The sequence below is a fragment of the Molothrus aeneus genome, chromosome 3 (genome assembly GCF_037042795.1).
Source record: "Molothrus aeneus isolate 106 chromosome 3, BPBGC_Maene_1.0, whole genome shotgun sequence".
In the NCBI taxonomy this organism is placed as follows: Eukaryota; Metazoa; Chordata; class Aves; order Passeriformes; family Icteridae; genus Molothrus; species Molothrus aeneus.
Window position 1 is genome coordinate 16,651,075 of NC_089648.1, and position 21,061 is coordinate 16,672,135.

General features: G+C 39.4%; 1 protein-coding gene across 9 annotated transcripts in view; it reads right to left on the minus strand.

Moving 5' to 3' along the window:
- Positions 1-21,061, minus strand: part of EHBP1 (EH domain binding protein 1) — a 205,458-nt gene that overhangs the window by 84,178 nt on the left and 100,219 nt on the right. For all 9 annotated transcript variants that reach the window (XM_066546363.1, XM_066546360.1, XM_066546362.1 and 6 more), the window contains one exon: positions 20,273-20,456. In XM_066546363.1, the coding sequence (XP_066402460.1) occupies positions 20,273-20,456 (184 nt within the window). The remainder of the gene's footprint in view (positions 1-20,272; positions 20,457-21,061) is intronic.

Here is a 21,061-nt window from a genome sequence, read left to right on the forward strand (position 1 = left end):
AAGGTGCAATAGAAGCAAGACACCAAATACATTTCAGTCAAATAGGTAAGTTTATATCCTCAAAATGATATTCTAAAATTTTGGTTTTTAAACAACACAGGACTTCACCCATAGGAATGTCCCATTAGCCTGGGAGTATTAGAATTTGAATATGGCTCATTTAATAGAATTTATGCCTTTGGCAAGGTCTGCATGTGTCCAACATGCATTCAATTTTGTTTATTCTGGGCTGTGGAACAGTCTGGGCGTAAGTCAAGAAGTGGTATCAGGAATTTCAAATACAATATGGAAAGAGTCTGCAAAGATAGAATGGAACAGCTTTCTGTTTTATTCCAAAAATGGAGAAAGCATCCTCATGACCCAGTTGTGCTGAGATGTTCTTTACTTAGGGTAGTTAGGTATTTTTTACATAGCAGGTCACCATAAGATTACAATTTAGTGACACATCAAAATACAAGTGGCATTGCTCTTTGCTTCTTATAAGGGAAGATCATGCATGTATTAGAAAATACACATTTCCTTGAAAGAAGTGTTAGTTCTGCTATTCTGTTACTCTGATAAACAAATAGATCAGTTTAGGAGAACATTCTTTAACTTTGTGCTCCTTATTTGCATGGTGCAAAATGTCTCTGGTTCCTACTGTCCCTAAAAATGAACGAGATATGAAAACCCAGCTGCTGGACACAAGTTACACTGAATTTATTTCCTATATATGACTAATAATGAGCATTTAGGTAACCTCCAGGTTTCATCAGCAGCAGACATCTTAAAACTTCGCCCTCCTCACTCTTCTGATTGTGCCTACAGCTAATGTGGATATGCAATAAAATACAAACTTTTATCTCAAAAGCCTTAGGCATAAGCTTTAAATTGCTTATCATTTTACAAGTTTAATTTTGGCACAACCAAACCCATGAGCCCATGTTTAATCACAACCCAACACTCAGACATCTGCCTGAGCTGACATGATGCTCTCACATTTGAACGTAGAAGGTGAAGAGGAAGGTGAAATCCTTGGGACACACCTCAAGTTAGCAGTTGGTCAAGTAGATCTGATTATTTAATGCAAAAGGGTTTTCAGTTGCCTGTTATATATTTTGATGGCCAGGAATCTGGAAAGAGCTTTTCCAAACCATACCTGGGCAAAGAAAGGAAAGCAAGCCTGCAGATGGCTGCCTCTGGTTACTTTTACTCTGAGCACCAAGGAAGCGGTCTGGTAGAAAATTACAGTATGCCATCATACAATTGAAATGCGAACATGTATATAACCTACAGTCATCCAGTGCACAAAGATGGGAGAGACTGAGTAACAAAGGCTACTGCTAAGTACTCAATTTTGTAACTTTTGTAATTATCTGGTAGCCTCCTTTTGCTTTTTACTTTGTCTAGTAATGAAGTAACATTTTCTTAGCCGAGTCTTTTAGGGTTTTGGTTTGGTTTTCATTGTCAGGGATTAAAAGGATGAAAGAAGCCAAGAATTCAGAACTATACTCTAAACCTTCAGAACCAAAATTCACAACACATCAACTGCTGGACAATTGCCTCGTTTGCGCAACAGGACACAAGGCTGTCTGCTCATGGCAATCAATTAAGAGCAAGGCAGACAATTTATTTCCAGATGACAACCTCCCCCGTGGATGTTCTTAGCAGAGAAGAACAGGACTGCACAGGAGTGTGGGCAGCTACCTCACCAAGCTGAGAAGCCTTAAATTTATTAGCTAATTGCAAGGAGAAGATTATGTTAATGAACTGGTAAAAAGGAAACAAATCTCAGACAACATAATGAATTGGTTACTTATGCGGAAGTAATTTCACCTGATGGTCAGTACAGCCAGGAAAAAAGTTACAGTGATCTCCTTCTCAGACTGAACTATTAAAAAGGGATTGGCCGAGGCTCACCTAGCTTCTCTTCCCTGAGGTCGCATAATCTTTGTCTTGAGCGCCGTGTTTTCAATTAAAAATCTCAAGAAAAGCTATGGAACTCATACCATTAAGCAGAAGCTAACACGGAGCTCAGTCTCTGATGATTACACGTATTTATAATGTAACAGTATGAACAGATGACATGCAGGGATGGGGCCTCATTTTTCTGCTCTCAGAAGACAGGCAGTTTCCTTGTGTCCACCTTCCTTCCTCCAGTTGTCCCGGTGGCATGTGGGCTGAATGCTCTGCTCTCATGTAATCTGTGCTGGAAGCCCAGATGAGCTACCAGGATGCTGCTGGTTCACAATCCCTGGCTCTCTGCCACGATGGGAACGTTCAGGGTTTTGGGCAGGTTGCCAGAATTAAGCAACTTAAACCACAGATGAGGAATAGCAATTTTCAAAGCTTTTAACTTTGTTAAATGTGAACTGAACTAGCAAAACGCACCTCCCTGGGCCCAAGGCTATCTCTGCCACATTTCAAAGGCCTGCAGCAAACAATGGAAGTGTTAGAGCTTGTCAGAAAAGGTCACAAGAATCTCTTCTAAAAGAAAGCACAAGGCAAACTAAAAATGAGAGTCACTGCCAATTCTTCCTAAAAACAGTGAACTCTTGTTGCTTTTGCAGGAATTTCTTTTGACAGAGCCATTAAATAAAAACAAGTCATTATCCCACTCTTCTGAACATTTCAACAGACATGTTTTTTTCAGGCAACCTTCTGATGTTGGCTCATTAAAGGTGACATTGCTCAAAACTTTATAGTTACCTGTTTTGTAAATCTACTGCATCATTTATATTAATGCCCAACCATAGGCAGATTTATGGAAGCATTAGCCTTTACCTATGAGAAATCTTTGTTTGAAATACTTGAGAACACAACACAGATGCCAGATTTGTGCAGGTATTGCAGCAACAAAGGAAAACAATCTCTGTTTGGGTGTGCTTAGAGCACTCAGTATTTTTAAGCCTGGTACTGATGTCACAGTACCCCTGAAGGTCATAATACTCCACTTGCCTGACAGTGGAAATAAAATAAGTATATTTTACAATCCTGCATGTGGTGCTGGTACTCATGAGCTGCTGGTACCCATGAGCTGGCACCAGGCATAAAGATGGATATTCCTAAAGCTCCTGAGGACAGCAAGAGATAAGTGAGAATTTAATGGAAACAAGTTTTTGCCTTGATAAACTACCGCATCAGCAGCTGACTCTATGTAAACAATCATGAGAAGGAAATTAACAGAAGTATTGCTTCCCTCCTCAGTGGTAAGGAGAAGCTGTCCATGGGGAGCTCAGATGATGGGGAGACATCTAAAATGCTCAGTACTTTTTTTCTACATCTGTCTTTATTCTACAAATCAGATGGAAGTTGGAGACTTGCATTACTCATACAGACACAGAACGGTCAGATTTCAGCCCCATGTGGAAACAGCTTAGATAAATCAGAAGCTTTCAGATTAGCTGAACACATTTAATGTAATCCCAAAGTCCTGGAAGAACCAATATGAAACAACATCCGAAAGGAATAGTCAGTTTGGAGACTTGAACATAGGGGACAATATTAGAAGTGTAGGAAAAGACTACATTTCCTTCTAGCCTTTAAAAGCATAAGAAAAAGGACAAAGAGCAAGAATGCAGACAAGCAAATGAAAAAGAGGTGGAACAAATAATTAAGGCCCTTCTTAGCATATGAAAGTTAAAAGAAGACAAGTAACGAACATTAATTTGTCATCAACAAATCATGACTAGCACTCCAAGTTCCTTCTGCAAGAGGGAAGCAGGGAGTAGAGAAGCATCATATAACAGATTATAGATGTAGCTGAGCTCTTTTAATTGTCTTTCAAGATGCTCTCCTAAGGAAGCATGGAAAACAGAGCCTTAATGAGACTCATATAGGTGCAAAACAGGCTGGAAAACCATACCCAAGACTAGTTTTAGGTGACTCTTGTAAATATGCATTGAAAGGGGTTCTGCAAGAGTATTTCTTAGGTTCAGTGCAAGTCTGAATTAGGAAGGTGAACAATGCACTGGACAAGAAGCTGGGATGGACATTGAATGCACTAGAACTCCAATCACATAAAAAGGAGTAAAGATCTGAAAAAAGCAGTATGAAATTCGATAGCTGCAAGTGAAACATAGGAAGGAGTAATCATTTACATAAATGCAGGATAAGGAAGAACTGGTTAGGTAACAGCTCTTCACAAAAGGATATGGGGAAAACAGTCTATTCAAGCTGAACATAAAGTCAACAACATCACGTTGTTGTGAAAAAGACAAACATTGTACTGAGATGTATAGACAGGAATAAAGCTTGCAAGATCAAGACTGCCTCTCTCACTCCACGCCGCATCAACAAAACCACATCAAAAATTTTACATTCAGTTTTCCCTGATTCAGAGTGTAAGGAAGATGAGCCCAAAGAAAATTGCAGAGGGGGAAAAAAAGGCATTAAGAAAGCTGAATCACATTCAGGTCATTTATGGTATGAATAAATGATAGAGGAAAGTAACATGGTAAATCATCAAGCACATAAAATTCCAAAGAAGAATGCAAACCCTTTGACTCCCAGACCAGTGTTTACCAAAACAAAGTTACAGGCTTTAGTTGCTAGAGGTCAGACATCAGGAGGAGCTATCTATAATGCAGTATAATGAAAATGAAGCACTCAAGACTGCCTGGGAAGGCCATGGATGCTTCATTACTGTTTAACAATAGGTTGCAGAAATCTTTCATTTTGTAAAGAACTTAGCATTTGTGCAAGTAGAAAGACCAAGTGATCTTTCAGATGTGCTTCAGACCAACATTATCTGTGTCTCTTACCTCTAGAGCCTACAGCTCACATGGGCTGCTGCTAGCAGGGAGCAGGAGCCTGGCAGAGCTTCCTTCCATGCTCTGGCTGCACAGGAAGGAAGATGGAAAACCCCTAATTCCCACCAAGCAACACTTCACACTGGCCTCTCAGTTCAACCATCCACCAAAAAAACCCATTTGCCATTTTAAAAATTAATCTTTGTGTGAAGGTTCTGATATTATTTTTTCATAAGCAACTCATGCACCAATTCCCCAATGTTAATCAGATCTCCTTGCAAAGCACAGTATATTTTGGGTTTTTTCCCAGCACACAGCTATCTGAATACACAGGAAATTCAATAACCACTAACAACTCTCCAAATGAAAGCTCTACAGTTGAACAGTTTACAGGCGTCTCAGATGTTTAGGAGACTGGCTACTGACTACAAGCCCACCATTCCAACTGCTCCTTGTGAGGACTGCCAGAGAGGAAGGCTCTCTCCCAGACATCACATTTCCACAGAGTCACAAAGCCACTTTAAAATCCAGGATACCATTACAAAGGTTTTGTCATCTGCAAGGTGAGAGTTCAGGTCAAACCCAGGACAAGAGTCAGAAAAACTCTACCAATTACAGCTGGGTGAAATGAGGTATTCAGGCAAACAGCAACAGCAAGCAACACTGGTAACCAAATCAGCTCTCAGCCACAGCAGAGATGTCACAGACTGAACTGAGAGACAAAGATTACCTTAGAGGGTTTTTTAAAGAAAAAACAGGATGACAACACTTGAAAATGCCTTCTCTACCAGAAACAGAATGCTTCACTCTCAAGCACCACTCATAAGCAACACAGAAAACAAAAAGCATTACTAAATAAAGCAAGTGAAAAATTAAGGAATGATAGGCTTGAATATTCTTGCTTTAGTTGCCCAATAGAATGAGCACTATTTAAGCAGTGTGAAGGCAGATTGTTATCTTTACCTCTCTGAATAGTACCTTATTCTGTGAATAGTCCCCATGGAATAACAGCCACTACTCAAGGATTCAATGGCTTAATGAACATAACAAGACTGGCACAATCTGGAGCTTAATTTGCATGCAGTTTGAATATTTTTGCTTTATTAGTTTCATTTCAAAATAAAAATACATGTAAAAGTAACAGCAATTCAAGTGCCACTTGGCTTAACATATATTTTTCCAGGAATGCCTACATTATTCAAATTTGCTAATTGCTAGGACTTGTTCAGCTAAAAGGAGAAATACATGTTAAATGAAAATATCCTTTTTGTTTTATAATATGTAATTAACACAAGCTTTTCTAGCTTCAACACTGTCAAATCTCTCCTCTTGAAAAATACACACATAATTTTCATGCGACAAATTAAATTTGGTGTGGTTATGCTTTTAGCACTCAACAAGTAAAAGCTTGTAAATGAAAAGCTGAAGCATAAAGGTATGGCAAGTCGCATTTAAGAAATCAAAATCTTTGGGAGAGAGGAATTCTCTCCTGCAGAACTCAAGAAAAGCTGGTAATAATTAAATACTGCCTCTGATTAACACTTTACACTACATGTTTATGTTGAAAGTCCTTGTTTAAGCAGATCATGATACAAACCTAATCAAATCACTGAATTTCATTCTCTTATGATGCCTGGCTAATAACCACACAACAGTTGGAAACTGTCAAAATATTTTACAGCTCAATTGTAATTCCCATCCAAGTCTAAGCATGCAGTAATTGGGCGTTAGCCACGTTCCAGGGGTGTTACAGCAAATGCACAGCAGTCAGATCTTCTTGGTTTCATTTTTTTAAACACATGTAAAACTCCTAAATGATCCCTAGGATCTACTCCATAAAATTTTGAATTAAGTATTAGTACATTGTCCACAGAGATAGCTTTTTTCATTAATTCAATATAGTACTTATGTTAACATTTTAAAAATTAGCTTGATATTTAGAACTACAGAATTTGTTCAGCAGCTCTTTCTTTTTCCTTGGTTTAAATTCCCTAAACAAAAAAAATATTTTGTGATTTAAATAAAAAAATAACACTTTGAGCAAAAGGTTACATGGCAAATATCATAATATTAAAAGATTTGAGACAAAATGCTGATTTCAACTTTGAGGGACAAATTTTGCAGCTCATACGTACATGGAGTACTCCAAGCTAAAAGAGAAAAGAAGGGTACTGCCACAACAGGGTATGTGAAGAACCAGACAGGGTTGTTAGCATGAACTATTACACCTGTACTGTGCACAATACTCATGAGCATAGGACCCAGATAATGGCCTGATGGGTTTTCCTGAACAGAAAACTCCACAGGCATTTCTGATTGGAGTCTGTATTTCTAAGGCAGAGATATGGATTCATGACTCCCTGGTCTTTCAACACTGTTCCAATCATTCCATGCATTAACTGTCATTAACTCCCAGTGACAGGCAAATGACATCACTGGATCCCCAATACATTAATGTCCATTGGATTAAAATCCTCAAGAGGAGTTATGCCTTTGAGCTTCCACAAATGGAAGAAAGTGTTACATTTCAAGTGCCTTTTGGACTTGGTTTACACAGTGTGTTAAATAAAATTAAGCATTGCTGCCAGGTTCTCTATTGGTCCCCAGATGATGCGATGATTAATGCGCTGGGTGTGAGCTGCTTGTGATTCCAAACACTTATCTGCAGGCAGAACCAGGGAACACCTGGACAGAAGGGCTGCACCACAAGACTTCAGTCTTTCAGTCAGTTATTAGAAGGAGCACTGGGGGAAGGTATCACCTGCTTTTTCTTGCATGGGGGGATGAGATGAGACTTATCAGAGAAGCCCAAAGGAACTACACAGGATAAATCTTCAGCCAGCACAAATGCAGAAAACTCACACTCGAGCCTCATACTCATCTTTAACATGTCTGATCATGTCCAGCTGTTACAACATGCAGAGCACTTATCACTCACACATCTCAAGACTCCTGCAATACTTTTCACTGCACAAGCACCTCGGGATAGGTGGAGGAGGGAAAAAAAGGGAGCCTTCATTCCTACACAGGAATTTCCATGCTTTGGGAAGTGTAAATTACAGCATTACTACTAGTCTGACAGTAAGTTTGCTAATAAATGTGTAGCAACATATCTAATTGCATAATGAGAGATTAAATGATTATGACAGTCTTTGAAATGGGGAGAATAAAGGGAAGAGAAAGTTAATGTAAAGGGAAAGCTCTGGTAACACAGCAAACTAGCTGCACTTTCCAAACTTTGGTAAATTTAAAAAAGCCAACTGCTCTAAATAAGCTCCCACTGGCACCTACAAAGTTTGTTCCAATACTGAGCGTTGGTTCCAAGCTACATGAACTGCTAAAAATTATTCAAAGGTGTAGGACCCATCATCTTAAAAGGACAAGGTTTTCACACTTCAGCAGCAGAAGCATCAGCCAAGACATGACTGGGAAACAAGCACAGCAACATCATTTGATTAACACCTACCTTACCTTTAAAGCTGTATAGGAGGGGAGTTCAAAGAGCAGTTTTTCCTACAGTTACAATAAAACTTACAGAGTACTCAAACAGAAGTGCTGAAGCTCTAGTGGGAGAATGACAAGGTGATAAATATATAGTGTGCACGCTGCTTTAGTCATAGTTTAGCTTCTCAATGAGTTACATTCACAGAAGTTTTTTTCTTTACCACATGTAAATACTAAAAAGTCATTTAGCAACGATTTTTATTTTCTCCTGTTCATAAAACCTTGGCAGTGTTAGGTGCTGGTACTTAACAATCCCTTCTGCAAGTCTGGTAGTGGGTGGGAGGAAGCAGGAAGTGATAATATCCCATTAGCATTTCAGGTAGAGTGGAAAAGTTGTGGTTACAGTTATAACCACATTGAGCATTACAACAATATATGGTTCGCCATGGTTTTTTACCATGTAAGCCTATTGATTGGGTTCTGAACTACACAGCCATGTCTCAATAAAAGATTGAATCCCTTTATGTTACTGAGTCACTGCTGCCAATGACAACCATGATAGATGACTTACCAATAGCACAGAGGGCCAGGAGAGCACTTCAGAAAAGCATCAATTCTGCAGCATTGCTTTATAGCGATAAAAACAAAGCTTTTCACAGAGTTCCTAAGAGCACTCTGGCAATGTTAAGAAAAGGGCTCATGGTGTTACGGAATATGGTTTAGTTATGAAGCAGATTCTAGAATAAAACACCTGAATTATGATCTGTTAAGCCATCTGTATCAAATTGGTGTCTGAATTCACTTTCTAGAAAGGCTGAATTAACATATATTTGTTATATATAAAGGTATATATGTATACAATATTCATATATTGTTATAAAAGTATACATATAACATATATACCTTTGGATGTATCTATATACACATACAGAAAGAAAATATACACTTTCTCAATATATAAAAAACATCCCAAGTTTACTTGAAACATAAACACATTCTGACTATGTGTTTTTTAAGTCAAAATTACTTTCATTATGCTCCAGAAGCATAAAATACAAGGCAGATAATTGGGAAAAAAGAAAGAATACAAAAATAGAACACTCCTTTTATCTATAATTATTTATGGTAGTATAACATTTTAAGATAGTTTAAAGGTTGTTTGGCTGAGTTGGATTCTAAGGATGTATTTGCATTGAAACAAGACAAGAAATATGACCCCTGCAAGGCTTTAAGATTACAGTTCCTTGTCTCAAAGGTGTTGATGGAGTGAGGGAGAATAAAGATTTTAGCTGGCCTACCAAAGAAAAGGAGACTGTACTCCTCCTTGTGGCTCACCCTTCCAACACATAAAAGACAACAAAGGGGTTAGAAACAACTCTAACCTGCCCCAGTTCCCATTCGTGGAATCTTGGATGCAAAGATTTCACTGCTCTGGAACATAACTGAGGGGCAACTAAAGGACCTCAACTTCTCCCTGCCTTCAGTGGACTCTGTATTAAGTCTCAAGAATGCTTACAAAAATCCAGGCATGTAGTAGTCAGCATCCAGAAGTTCTTTCAAAATCTATTTCTCTGGTTCTGCTGCATGCCTGCGACAGCCTCTCCCCCAGCTGTGCAGGCACAATTTGAGCACTTGTGTACACATCTGTGAGCTCAATGTTGGTCCCCACACTGAGCCCACAGGGAAATAAAGGTGACTTTCTGCAACCAGAGTGGGTTTTAATCCGTACCATGCAACAGTGATATGCTCTTGGTGCTAAAGATGCCAGGCATGCATATGAAGTTGCTCCTAGTCTCAAAATTAAACATTACAAGGATGCTTAATTTTACCTTTACGACCAAGGTAAAAAAATCAGTAATGAAGCCTCCAGTACCTGGAGAGCTGTGTTCTTCAAGATATTCCATCCCAGGTAACAGTGGGCGGTGGGGTGGGAAGGGTAGGGTTGGGGTAATTATTCTGGTTTGATTTTATTTGTGTTGGGGGGGAGGGGGTGTTTGTTTGTTTGTGTCTGTTGAAATGCTCCTTTTTTTGGGGGATGGTAAACATGTTACAACTACGGAGTATCCTGTGGCACAGCATCTGTGAGTGGGAACCCACAGCTCACCCCAGCAAGCTCTGCTCTAAAGGAATATGGGGAGAGGCAGGATAAGATGTATTAGAAGATGTTTCACCATGCTACATCCTCTGAATCCAAATGATTTTTCCCTTGTGAGAGACTGCCCTCTCAACACCATAGCTCTCTTTAAAGTGGTGTAAGCATTTAATCAGTGAGTGTTTAATCAAGCTTTTAAATATTCAACTTGAGCTAACATATTAAGCTCACCAATATTTTTTGTAACATTTACAAGGTGATTTCCTTAATGGCTTTAGTTTCTAGCTAGCTCCTTTAAATCCCTTTCATTGAGCTAGAGCACATGATTTCATTCACACTTTAAAAGCTTTTCCTACACATGCCTTTCAAAGCTGATTTGTCTGAATTAGACATATGAATGGTATCTAAATTCTGTGCATTACTCATTACTACAAACTATGAAGTATCATTCAGGAGTAAACACAATTATCTGCTAAACTGCAAAACAGCTCTTGTCAATAATGAAACTAAGTAAAATATATTTGCATGTCCTCTTTTTATTGAGATAAAAACAAATTTGGTATATCTAATTACACATAAAACTACTTAAGATCTATCAGAAAGAGTTCTGGCTTTAAATATATTTTTAACCCTTTCTTCCCCTTTATTAACAGTCTCTGTACAGAGTGCCTGCACTATATTCACTTGAGATCCATCTATATGCTTCTGCACAAGGACAAATCAAACCATAAAATATTAGCAGGATCTGGATTTTGTATTCAAATGGCTCATTCTCCAGCAAAATAACATCTTTTTTTCCTGTATACTCAATTTTTGTTTTCCTTAAAACAACTCAGAAAAAATGTGAATCGAAAAAAATGTACATGCCACAAACCCCTCACACAGCTCATATAGTGACTGTTGCAGAGAAGAGAGTTCTGCTGCTGAAAGAATGGAGAGAAATAGATTTAAAAGGAGGCAGTGAATCAAAAAACCCTGCCTTCAGCTTGATGCCAATAAAAACCAGAATCACTCAGTTCCTTTGGATTGTTTTCTATTTATTTTCTTTTATGCAGTTAATATTTTAGGAAATTGTTGGGTTTTTTCTCCCCCTTTTTTTGTCACCACAGACACTCCCTTTAGGCAACCGTGCATCAACAATCCTCCCACGTTCAAAGTCGGCTACATCTGTTGCTCTTTCCCATTGTTGAAAATTCCTGCCTTAATCCTATTTGACTTTATTCATGCAAAGGTCATCCTGAATTCAACAAATGGAGGAGCGATAGCAGGCACACTGTTGAACATGGCTAGAAAATGCTCTTGTAGAACATGCAGCTAGTGTGCCGGCACTATCGCACAAGGACTCGCTTTATTATGCAGCCCCTTGTCACCAGAGCTCTGTTGCAGTATGAATTGGCAACATATTTCTCCTTGCAACTCAGGAGCACAACATTTTCCTTCTAACTGGCTTGATTTGCTCTCCTTTTAAAAAGGTTTGTGCTTCACTTGCATTTGCTGGTGGGTATGAGTGCAACATTCACATAGAATACCTGAGTGTTTCACATGCCCTAAGGCTTGTGAAAGCCCTAAGGCTTTTGGCACCTGTGGATTCCCTTTTTCTCCTGGATTTTACCTCTGAATGTATCTAGCTTCACAAATCTCTTTCACTAACCTGCCCACCTGAAATTAATAGTGATCAGAATTTAAAATAAATAAGGCAAAATTCTATCTAAACATACTCCTACAAAGCAGGGTAGAACAGCTAATACAAACACCTCATTTTAGGGTCATCACTGCACTGCTGATTTGCTTACAAATGCCATCTATTTTGGTTTTAGACTTATTTTTCTTTCCCAGCAACAAAAAGCATTCTGGCTTAGAGCTATGATTTATTCCTATGCTTAAGTATCTGACCCAAACCAAAGAACATTTAGCAGGAACAGTGAATTAGCAAGCACACCAAAGTTAACTATCAGACTGATTTATGAAGGGAAGATAATTATTTTTGTAATATGTCCATAACTCATCATGACAGAAGCAAAGGAATATCTATTCATGCACACTAATTTCCAATTTAAGGTGCTTGCCAACCACGATGAACCAAACCCATCCCTCAGGCAAGCTGAGAACCAGGCACATTGTTAATGTGTTCCTTTCACTGAGTGCTGCACCAGGGGCCATGGATGGGCCATGGATGGTGGAGAGAGCACCCAGGACTTTATCTAAACCAGCCCCAGCTCAAGGTAACAGCTAAAAGGCAAATTCTGCAATGTCAACTTCTACAAATTGCATTGAGTTCCTTGTTAGGTGCAAGGGACCATTGGAAAGAATTAAGTTTTTATTTGAAAAGCTGTCCTGTACTCTGCTTGTGTGGCTCTTGTTAAGGAACCTGATAATAAAGGTATCAAAACTGTACAGAAAAAGGACAGATTTTTTCATTGCAAAGATTTTGAGGATTTTTGGTTTGATGATGGTTGAAAAAGGTCTTAGGAGAGTAGAAGTGTTCCTTCTTTCTTCTACCTTTTAAAGAGCAATGCTTGAACTAAACATGGGTCTGTGAAGCCCAGCATGAGAATCAAAGCCCTGCAGGTGACAAACCACAAGAAGGTGCTCCTCCAGCACCTACATCAGGAGCCCATGGACTTGTGCCATCTGCCTGCCTCCCCACAGCTCCCTTCTGCCTGAGAAGTGAAGGCAAACAACTCACAGGAAATAGAATAAAATAAAAGACCCTCACTGGAGATAAGGATTTTCAGATGACATCTCTCAGAAGCTGGCCTAGATCTCACCAGAGCTGTCATTCAGCTGGTTGGGCAGGCCAGGACTGCTCTGGCTGTCCAGCCAGTGGCTGTGCCTAATTCCCTTGTCCTCTGGGAGGGAAACCAAACACTGCCATGGAAGTGCTGATATTTATGAACTGCAGCACTCCAGAAATCTCAATGCACCTTTTCCACAACTACTGAAGTAGTGTTTTATGACAACAAATCTGAGATGTATAATTTGTAAATGTAAGTTTAAATTTAAAATATGAAAAGTGAGGCCTGGAATGTCATAATGCTGGTGCAGTTACCAAACCTTACTTGCACAGACATTTTGCAGAAGTGGTAACTGGTGCAACCCAGAACTGCTGCAGGCACTGATAAAGTTTCCATCCATTTCAGTAGGAGCTACATTGCACCAATAATGCACAAATACCTTAAAGAGTAATCATGAAAATCATAGAAGCAGTCAAGCATTTATCAACCTGGATATTATTTATATTAATTTGCAATACAAAATATTTTCCAGGATAGCTCTGGAGACCTGTTCTCTGCATCCCCACTACTAATAAGGACCAAAAGAAGAAGCAGTCAAACACGTAAGTAGCAGCACTTAAAGTTGCCAAATCAAGTGTTCCAAGATTATGGTTACAAATACATTTTTATTAATACCCTTTGTATAATAGTGTATGTATATGTATATATATATATATATATATATATATATATATTTGAATAAAATCAGAGGTCCACAAGAAATCCACCTCCAGATTACTGTAAGCTAATGATTTTGAGTCCTCAGTGAGAGTCACCTAAGACCTGATCTTACAGAGAGATGTTTGTTTGAGGATAGTCCATGTGACACAAAACAGCGCCCTGTCAGCTGCATGGCACTACAGCCAGGCCAACAGCTCTGGTAATTTATCCGGGTTGGATGCAGCTGTGAACTTGAGAAAAAAAACCAACCAACCAACAACAAACAAACCGCCACAGTCCAAAATCTGGTTCAAGAGATCACCTTAGCACCATACATAAGGAATTCATGACAGAGGGAAGGATCCCATTCCCTGCTCCTGGACAGCACTCAATAGTCACAGAAAGCAGTGCCTTTTGCTGGCCCTTGGCTCAGCACACAGACTGGCTCCCTGCAGAGCAGAACATACAGTGTGGCATGAGCCACCACGTGAGGATCCATCCATTCCATCCAGGTGATACTCCTGCTTCTGGGACAAAGAGAGAAGTAAGGGGCTGAAGATGGAAGCAACTCAGCTCTGCCTCCAGTCCTGGGCAAAACTCCTGCTACAGAACATTTGGGCAAATTGTTGAGGGTTTTAACCCCCAGATTCTGAAGGAAGCATCTCTCTTAGAGATACTGTGACTATAGAGAAGCACCTAAATTTTTGACAGCATGGGCACAAGATACCTCAGTCAGAAGGGCAGAAAGCCACACACAGAACATGGAAAGGCTTGGTTTCCTCTACAGTCTTGATGTCCAACAGTGGGTTGGCACCAGTCACGGAAATAATATGAGGGCAACATAGTAAAGTTCACAAACACCATTTAAAACTCATGAAAATAGTAATAAGGAATTGCTTAAGTATTGGATTAAAAATGGAGCCTCTTTTACTCTTTAGCACTTGAAAAGCAGCGAGTTGAATGACTTTTCTGTGCTTCCATATGATCCTCTCACTATCTCTCTGTTCATATTATGTGTGCGCTTGTTTTTCTTCCTATTAATAGAAAACATGTCTTTGGGCTGCATGTAAAGGCAGATTTTCTTAGAGTGGCTTTTTTTTTTGCTTAAGTTCATTACAGTAGACATCCTCCAATTCTATCCAGTACCTTCCAGGCCTTTCTCAGGCTTGAACCATCTATCTACATAAGGAGTGACAAAGATCTCACGAGAAGGAGCTGTACAATTACTTGGCAGCAAACGTGAAGCTGAAAAGAAGCAAAATTATTGAAGAAGATGTTCCAGAGAGCTGGGAAGTTCTTATGTGAATGGACAACTAGAGATACTTTTGATGCCAAGAGACAGTGAGAGATCTTCATTTCCCATGTGAAATTTACTGTCATTCCTCCACTCAGCTGCATTACTGTGCCTGTGTTTTAGGATGAAGTCTTCCTACTGTTTGGTCACATAGCATTGATAATCTTGAGGTAAATAAAAGCAGAGAAAACAAGCAACTGGAGACTTTAGGATCTCTGATATCTTGGGAGCTGTGAGGGAATCTGTCACTTCTCCCCGTTCCACTAAACCTACCTGTTTTGTCCTCTAAGCATTTATTCTGGTTTAGAATAAATGAGAAGGAGAAAAAAATTACAGGTTCCTTCTTGTTCCCTTGAGAAGTATCTGAAAATTTCTCTTCCTTCATAAGGAAGTAATTTGTACCTCCTTTGCTGCTTGAAGGGCAAACTGTCTATCAGGCAGAAATCTTTCTGGACAGCCTGAACATCCTGAAGCATCGCAGATACACAGCAGATTACCAGGGATACTGGATTGAGATGGATTACTACATGTCATGCAGAAAATGATTCTGTATTTCCTGTAAATGTTTCATTAGAGCTTAAATCAGCTAGCTTGTCTGGCATGAGAGAGCAGATTATTACTTGGCATGCAAAACAATTAATTTTAGTTTTAAAATGAGAGACAGAGAGAGCTTTAACAATGATGGGGACAAACAGAGATGTTACTATTGGCTTTGGACTGCCATGTGAATGTGTATTCTCCTCTTCCACTGACTTAAAAGGCCATCACAAGTTCTTGTCTAAAAGCACCAAAACCAATTCCTGTGTTTTCATGACTACCAGCAATACCATGATCTTCATAAAGGCAAGAATGGTGTATACAATAATGATAGTCTTAAGCTGATTTATCATCCTCTCCTGGTGCCATACACTTTCATCAGTTGCAAGGCATAACTAAAAATCCATTCAAAGTAAACTTCAAAAAGCATCTTGTGGTCTGGTATCAATTTTATGTCTGTTCATATAATCATGTATTGCCAGAGAAAGATCTATCCCCAGGATGGAGTGCAGGAGTCTTATTTACTGGGAGATTCTGGGCAGGCAGCTGTGAGATGGAGCTCTGAGAGCTCCCAAATCCCAGGCAGGCAGCTTGTCAGCCTGCAGCAGTTACTCTGTAAGGAATGTGTTTAACCAACACAGGCTTCCAGACCCTGAAGATGGGAGAAAGGATGTGAAACCAAGCTGGATTCACCAAATACAACATACCTGTTTATAGTAGAGAAAATGAATTTGAATATCTGTATAGAGGCTTTGCCCCAGAGGTCCCGGTTGCCCTTGATGGGCTGCAGCTGTAACCAATGAAGATGACTGGGATAAAAGGGGGCGGGTTAGCCAGTCAGGGAGGGCCTTGGAGGAGCTCTGACCCGAGAGAGAACAACATGCAGAAGAAGGAGCCAGTGAAGATCAGCAGCCATGAGAATACATCAAAGAAGTATGGACTTTAGAAATCTAATAACAACAACACCTGTTCACTTTCTGTAGATTAATGGTAATGGCAGAAACCTGATGCATTCATGAGGAATCTACATGAGCTTTGGCTAAAGTCTGGCAATAACCTGGATACACCAAATCCCAAGAAAAGCCTCTCTCAGAATTGTTTCATGAAAGTGAAGGGCACGTGCTATCCTTCAAAGGAGTCAATGAGTAAATGTCAATCCAGTGCAAGAAGTATTTTCTTCTAACATTTAAATATAACTCTATGGTTGAGGATGCTTACCTGTTTCCTCCTCCCTAGTAAATAATTTTTTACTTCCTATATAAATTCAGTAGGATTCCTGCCCCTTCATTCTCACAAAGACAATAAAATCCTTGATTTTGCAGAGACAGATTGCTTTAGTTCCTCTACTGTAAGATACAGGTGCCAGCTCTGGGATTGATCAAATAAATTCAACTCAACACAGAGAAGAGAAGAAATCCAAAATTGGCTGAGATTTCACCCTGCTGAAGTTCATATGTATATTTTGTAATCAGATAAAACAATGCTGAGCACTGATATGCATGCTATGTACTGGTCTGATACCACATTTTGAGCCTGAGACCACATTTGTTTTCCACAAAGTCAACAAGTGGGAGAAATTTGAAGTCTCTATCACCTCTGTGAAAGGCAGAACCTGGTTATCCAAACCATGCAAAAAGCAGTAACGGCTGTACAACAGTAACAAGCCCAACAAAGCTTCAGACTGCTGGGTTTGACAGCACTGTAGCAGTTTGATGACTGAAGAGCTTAATTACAGCTTTGCACCTTGTCAGACTCACCTAAATAGAGTCAGCACACCATAGTTTTCAAGTCATTTGAGATGATTAACTGTGGGGTAACTCCAGATCTCAGACTCTACATTGTAAGCTCTCTCTGATGACTCAGATTAATTTGGAAGAGATACAATACAGGATAGAATTGAGATATTCCTTTAGGGAGTGTGAATAGATAAAAAAATTTGAAAGCAAAACTTGCTCCAAACTCAGATATGACAAATACTGAGCTAATTCTGTGGGCTGAAGAGCTGGACCTTTATGGAGTGTTAAACCCTGTCTTATCTAAGGTAACTGACCCTTCCTCACCAGTACAGCTGACAGAGGATCTCCAAGTAGCAAAAGGACCTGCTCAAGGGGAAGACACTGAAGAGGCTTGGAAAGGGTTTGCTACTACAGGTAACTGACTGCTCATCACTCAATAAAGTTGTTGGTGTGTAGATGGCAATGACAGCGTTTGTGTTTTTTTGGATTCAGCCAACGTGATGAATGCCACTAGCATGTGAAGGAAAAATGAGCAACAAATACTCTGTCAAAGATTTGCAGAGGAGCTTTTGGAATATTTTCCCTTAAACTCTGAAGTTCTAATATTAATGCTGTGTTTGTGTAGTTTAAAGATTAGCATTTCTGCTCCACAGGCACTTCCTATGACAACAACCAAGACAGGGAACTGAACCTGCTGAAACCACTTAGCCTCTGGTACAACTCCCAAAACTTTCTGCACACAGCAAACTTGGACAAAACACTGACATGATTTAACTTCCTTTACCTAAGTTTACCTCTATAGGCCTATTACCTTACATAAGGGCATGTACTAAGTTCATGTTTGTATAATGCCTATACTTTTGGATGGAAGTTTTTCCAGAGCTGCTAAACATTTTCTCTATTATTGAGCAATAATAGAAAAAGTCATGTGTACCAAAGTCGTTTGTGCCAACACTCCAAGTCCCACCTGGGCACTATTTTGTACTGTTCTGTGAGAAAACGGTTTCTTTTCTTTTAAATGCCAGTACTTTTCCAAATTTCAAGAAGCATTCCAAGTAAAGTGCTTTTGATCTGAGTGCAAAACAATTCAAGCACAGAAAAAAGACTATGCTCACAGAAAGCTTTCTGCATTGCAAGTGACCGTACAATATTTTAACACACCCACTCACCAAAACTTTCCACTGTAATATAATGAACCAGGACATAACATCTGCTTTGGAGTCTTCCCTAATGCCTCCTATCCTCCAAAATCCTGTTAACAAATTAATTAAAGCTTTCCTATAAAAGAGCACGTGAGCACTGAGCTCTGCTTTCCCTCCCAGCCCTAATGAAAATCTGTGTTTCAGCACATGGACCTCTGCTGATCTCAGCTGTGCCTTGGGGTCAGGGGCGGAAAGGTGGGCTGCAAGCAGGCAGGCACCAAAATATTCAACAATAACACCACACAGAAAAGCAGGAACTACCTGACTGTCCATAACAGCACACTCTTCTCAGCAAGTTTGATCCTGAATCTTTTCTAAATCAATTCCACCTTTCAGACACTCTAAAGCTTTATCTAGGGCAGACAAAAACTGCAACAACCAAACTTGGTAGTAACATGTTATTATTTCAGCACAGCAAAGACACATATGAAGCGGAGAGACACATTTCCTTGGATGCATATCTGTAAAAACACACTTCTCAAACAATGAGCAAGGGGGACACAATTTCCACCAAGCAATCTGATAAAAATCTCCACAGATGTCTCTTCACAGCCTTGGTAGTACCAGAAAGCTTTGCTTTGGCCATTTTGCTTTAACCCAAGAGCCGGAGTTCACCAGAAATCAAATAATCTGTCACTTTTCATGCAGAAACTCATACAGAAATTCCAGCTAACAGGACTGAATCCCATTTCAGAGCATTATAAAACTGCTGTGCTTTGATTTCATATATCCCTGCTTGCGGTTTTGCATATGGAGAATAACTTGTGAAGTGTACTTGTAGTCTCACTCCACTGTTTTGTTTTACAGTGAGCAGACAGAGATTAGATTTCTGGTCTCATACTCTTTAGCCTGACTGAGTGGTAAAATGACAACAAATCAGAGCCTGAGTGGACAAGGACATGTGAGCAATCTGGCTAAGTAATTACACAATGAAATGACAGGTATGACAAGTAGCTTCCCTCAATTCTGAAACTGCAGTACAGTAGCTCTGATTCAAGGCAAACCAGATGATAATGTGCATCCATTGGGCAAGACACACTGGAAGGGAGGCTTTCTGTCCTCATTTTCCTGCCCTTAAAACAATGTAAGACATTCATTTCTAAGAAAGGTCCATTAACTTACACTATTAAATGTTTATTTTGTTTAAAGAAAAAGCACAAGTGTTGCTAACTGCTGAAACACTGGAGTTGAAATCCACACTGACAGAAGTTGGCTGTGTAGTAATAAAACATCCACAGCTCTTCCACTGAAATTAACTCTAAACAGCTAACCTAGTTAGCTGTTAGTAAACCTAGTAAACCTAGTAAACAGCTAACCTGATTTAAAGTAGACTGTCTTTTTTTTTATTACTTCAACATAGCTTTGGAATTGGACATATATAAATCCCAATACAAATATATAGTACTAAGCTTTTAAAACCCAGATTTATGACAGAAATGTGGAGACAGACTCTTCAACAGGGGCAAGGCTTAGGAGCATTAAAATAGATCAGGACAAAGCACTGTTCAACATGATTTTCTTCCTTCTCCATGGCATATCCAGCTGTCCTGTAACACTGGTTACTAGAAGACTCTTTTCTTTGAAACTGCAGTTGCTGTTACTGTTGTCATTAAATCCTTAAAGAAAAAAATACCAGCTCCTACTGTTGCACCCTTCCTATGAACCAAGGGAACAGAGACAAGCCAACACCCTATTAAGCACTGGCAAAGCTTTCAAGATGCCTGCAGAAATAAACAGGATGTTTACAATGCACAGAAAGGCACTGTTATGAACAAAGACAAAATGTTGGTATGAAAAGCTTACCTTAGGAGAGGAAGAAAGCTCCCTTGATGCAGGAATTGCTGACATATTCTCACCCATGCCCATCTCTGTCTTTGGCAAGAGGTTTGGGGGTTCAGGAGCCTTTCTTTTCATCTTCTTTTCTGGTTCTTGCAGAGCAACTTTAATTAAAGCAGGGCTTGATTTTGGTTCATAAAATGGATTTGATCTAATTAAAAGAAGGGAAACACATTTCTTTGCTATCTCCTTGGAAATAAAACCAAAAATAAGACCTGCTTAGGAAAGTCAATGACTAAAATGCTTTTATTATCCCACATAAGAATGTTTTACCTTTATACACTTTTAAATACTACATTTTCATACAATTGAAAAGTGAGTTACAACAGCTAAAACTGCATTATTCAGTCACAATTTCCATAATTTTTATGAAGTCCTGTAAATTGCAGAAGTTTTATCAACTGCATAAAGCTAACTCTCCAATTATACTTCCCTATCTATCAAAGAGTGATCTGATTTTATGATAAGATCAAAACCAAAAAATGTGAGTGAAGCTGCTGGGTGTTTAGCACTCTAATGAACAGGACATAGACATTTTGATTAGAACAACTAAGAATCAGGCAACTGGTACAGCCATGCTCCCACAGGGCTTTAGAGGCCTCACTCTGGGCTGTCCAGTTTTGGAAAGTTTGGCCTCCATGGGTACATTCAGCCTCCAGTGTATTTCAAACTCTGAAGCTTACAGATGCCACACCATTTGAAGAAAACACCTTAGGTAATGGAACAGAGTAAGAAAACCACATCTGACTTGCATAT